Source organism: Empidonax traillii, unplaced genomic scaffold, assembly GCF_003031625.1.
Source record: "Empidonax traillii isolate 1590-97213 ecotype Southwest subspecies unplaced genomic scaffold, ASM303162v1 scaffold142:size1213974, whole genome shotgun sequence".
NCBI lineage: Eukaryota > Metazoa > Chordata > Aves > Passeriformes > Tyrannidae > Empidonax > Empidonax traillii.
Window position 1 is genome coordinate 713,133 of NW_020955335.1, and position 3,406 is coordinate 716,538.

The following is a 3,406-nucleotide window of genomic DNA, read 5'->3' on the forward strand; positions in this document are numbered from 1 at the left end:
TTTGGTATTCTGTGGGTAAGGAATAGAGAGGGAGTGTTCGTGTGATGAAAACCAAAAAGAAAGGAAGGGCATAAAAATGAGAAACATCAGAAATGTGGTAGGGATGAAATTCAGTTATTTCCATGACCATCATTGCCACAGCTGTCAGGGGGATGAAGCTGCCTCTAATAAAGGCTGATCTGAGCAGCCTCTGCCTTTCATGGTCTAACATGAGATCTCTTTTTTGTTTAAATTAAAATAATACATACAGACATGACAAGCAGATAATAGGAACTGGAGGAGAACGAATGCAGCATGGTAAGCAGGAAGGTGCAGGAATTATTCCACACTGCCAACCCAAGAATAGTAATTCCCTGGAGATCTCCAGGTTTTGGCCACCCTCCACTGCCTTTCTGCACACCAAGAGCTCCATGGCCAGGCTGGGCTCTGCGAAATCTCTCTTCCCATATGCCAGCTCCTAAAATAGCTGTGGGGTTGTGCCTTCATGGAGGAGCCTATTGGGTTTTAATTCGGAAGGTGTTGCTACTGCAGGTGCCTGGTATTGTGATTTTAAGAGGTGATGATCTTGTCAAACCAGGTTAAGGTGAAAGCAAAGCTTTAAAATGCTATTTATGAAACCCATAATAAGCAAAGCAGTTGGAAAGGTGTACAAAGAGAACTAATAGTAAGATGTAGGACACAGGTTTCATCTGCTTCTCCCGAGAGTGGATTCCACACTGCTCCAGCTGACGGGCAGGTCCCTCACACATCTTGCGTGAGCTGCCAGGAGAAGAGCTCTGTTGCCTCCAGCATCCTCTGGTTCCCTGTGCTGGGAAGAGAGACTCTGTCTGACTCCTGCCTGTGCTAGCTCTGGAGATGACTAGTGTAATACTAAAGGAGTATGGAACTGGGCTGTGCACTTAGTTCTCCAGAATTTCTTATGGCCACAGTCTCACAGGGAAGATAATCACCACGTGTTGGTGACCACCAGCTTCGCATCAATCTCTTTCACCACTGTGGGTCCTTTACGTCAGTGAGTTTTATCACTGCCTTTGTTGGACTAAGCCAAGTAGAAATTAGTTTAAGTCACTGCTGTTCTTTAAAAATAACGCCCCAGCCTTGTGCTGGGATGGTGCTGTCAATGTGCCACGTGTCTTCTTTTTCAGAAGTTCTCGCTTTGTGTTGATTGCCCAGATCCCGTCAGAGGGTCGGAGTTCGTCGGTCGCGGTGATTAAAACCTGTCTCACATTTTTGGTTTAGGTTACATTGAAGAGCCTTGCACGGTCCCTTGCCCGTTTGATTGCAGACTAAGCGATTGGTCCAGTTGGTCTCCTTGCAGCTCCTCCTGTGGACCGGGGGTGAAAGTCCGCTCCAAGTGGCTCAAGGAGAAGCCGTACAATGGAGGCCGTCCCTGCCCGAAGCTGGATCTCAAGAATCAGGTGAGTGGTGTTAAAACAGCCAACAGAAGTCCCTCTGTGCTTGCTGTGTTCTGAATTGTGATCCAAAGGTACTGTGCTGGTGAAATTAAAAACAGGAGGTTTCTCTGGGACCAAACCTTGTGTCACATTTTTTAGGCAATCCTCGAACTTCTTAAGGGTTGAGGGAGAGGTGCTCAGAAGTTGACCTGAAACACCATATTTCTTACAGGAAAAAATTATCTCCCAGAGCACAGGAAACCCTGGATTAATAATCCCACCTGGACAGTGTGTAGACATCAGACAGCTCAACTGTCATGGCTATTTTAAAACTTTTTAATTCTTTCAGAGACTATGGTTGCTGTAGAAACATTTGGTAAATATATATTACTATTTTTAGCAACATTTCACTTCAACACAGCACCAGTTCCCTTGAACATTAATCTCTGTATATTCAATATTGAAGTATCCCATCAGAGGAAAATAATCTTTAAATTGCTACTCTTAAAGAAAGATCAGCATCTATTTAAATGCTACTTAATGCTGTATGCATTTCTGCAAAATGAATAGTGATTTCCTACATTTGCTGATTAATTCTCAACACTAATTAACACTGATGAAGTGCTGTTTAGTTTTGCCTGTCCTATATTTCAGATTCAGCCTTGAAAATCAATTAATAGGGCAGAAACAGTCATGCTGAGGGAACTTCATATATATGCTATGAATATGTATATGTATAAAATATGTGTCATGTAGAAGTACTTCAGTGGTATTCACACAGAGATTTATTTGTGTAGTGGTTGGTAAGTGCCAGAGCTGGTGGATCCAGTTGCTCATCTGCACAACCATTGCTGTAGGAGTCATGTCCTGGGATGCAGGACCACTTCCTCATTATGACCTTGCCTCATTTTGTTCACAGTTAATTTTTTTTTCCCTGTGAGAAACTTGGTAAATACTCCTTTTTTTTTTTTTTTTGATCCTTTTTCCCTGTTACTATTTGAAATTCATCGGAAGTAGGCTGACAGAAGCAGCAGGGACTACGAAAGTATAAAACTGCAATAAAGTGTGTGTTGTCCATAGCTCAGTGCTTTCCTTAATAGATCAGACAGATCACCAGAGAGGCAAAGTGAAATCCCACAGTAAGTCATATGGTAACAATAAGCTCCTTTGTAATGAAAAGATACTGGGGTTTGTTAGCCACAGACACAGCAGACTCTTTCCATTAAAAGCAAACTTATTGCTATCATGTGTTGCCTATTCCCACACACGTTAGAGTTGCTAGTTTCAAAAGCCTTTCAGAAGATATTAAAGGAAAGAAATTGTTTAAACTTGGAAGTTATGTCCTTTGTACAGTTTATTGGTGCGTGGTGCTTGCAAAGTGCCATGGCTGGTATTAATATAAACGTGGTTGGTGCTTTTTGCCTCTTTACCCAGGAACACACGTCGTGATCTAAAACCCACAGAATTCATTAGAGGCTTTCTGTTGAGGGCTGTAGGAGTGACACTGTAGTAGAATTGCATTAAGGTCTGTTTCCTTAGGTTTGTGGCTTCTTCTCTTTCAGTTTTGGTTTGGTTTGGTTTTTTTTTTTTTGGTTTGTTTGTGGGTTTCTGGGGATTTTTTCTTTCTTTGCCTGTGAGTTTGAGGTTTTTTTAGGGTAGAACAGAAACTATATCTAGCTTGTTTAGTGCACAAATGGATTTTATCTTTCCAGTTTAGATTTATAGGATTGATCATATATATATGTATATATTTTGGAGCTTTTAGGGTAAGAAGAACTTCTTGTGCTAGTAAGGAAAGTGTGTTCTTATGGAGCTCGTTAGCCCTGTAAGGCAATCCATCTACGTCCTGAGGACCTCGCTGCCACCGTCCAAGCGTGCTTGGCCCCGGCAGATGAACCTCAGGATTAAAGGGTGGGCTCAGTTCCGCGCACACTGTGTCTCACCTAAAAAATCCAATGCGCAGGCTGGAAGGTGGAAAGACCTTCCCCGGTTCTTCGTTCGCGAAGAGACTG

At 42.5% G+C, this 3,406-nt stretch overlaps 1 protein-coding gene across 4 annotated transcripts in view; it reads left to right on the forward strand.

Annotated features, from left to right (window-relative positions):
- The window catches only part of THSD7B (thrombospondin type 1 domain containing 7B), a 306,100-nt gene that overhangs the window by 225,179 nt on the left and 77,515 nt on the right, over positions 1 to 3,406 (forward strand). For all 4 annotated transcript variants that reach the window (XM_027884317.1, XM_027884316.1, XM_027884318.1 and 1 more), the window contains one exon: positions 1,240 to 1,418. In XM_027884317.1, the coding sequence (XP_027740118.1) occupies positions 1,240 to 1,418 (179 nt within the window). The remainder of the gene's footprint in view (positions 1 to 1,239; positions 1,419 to 3,406) is intronic.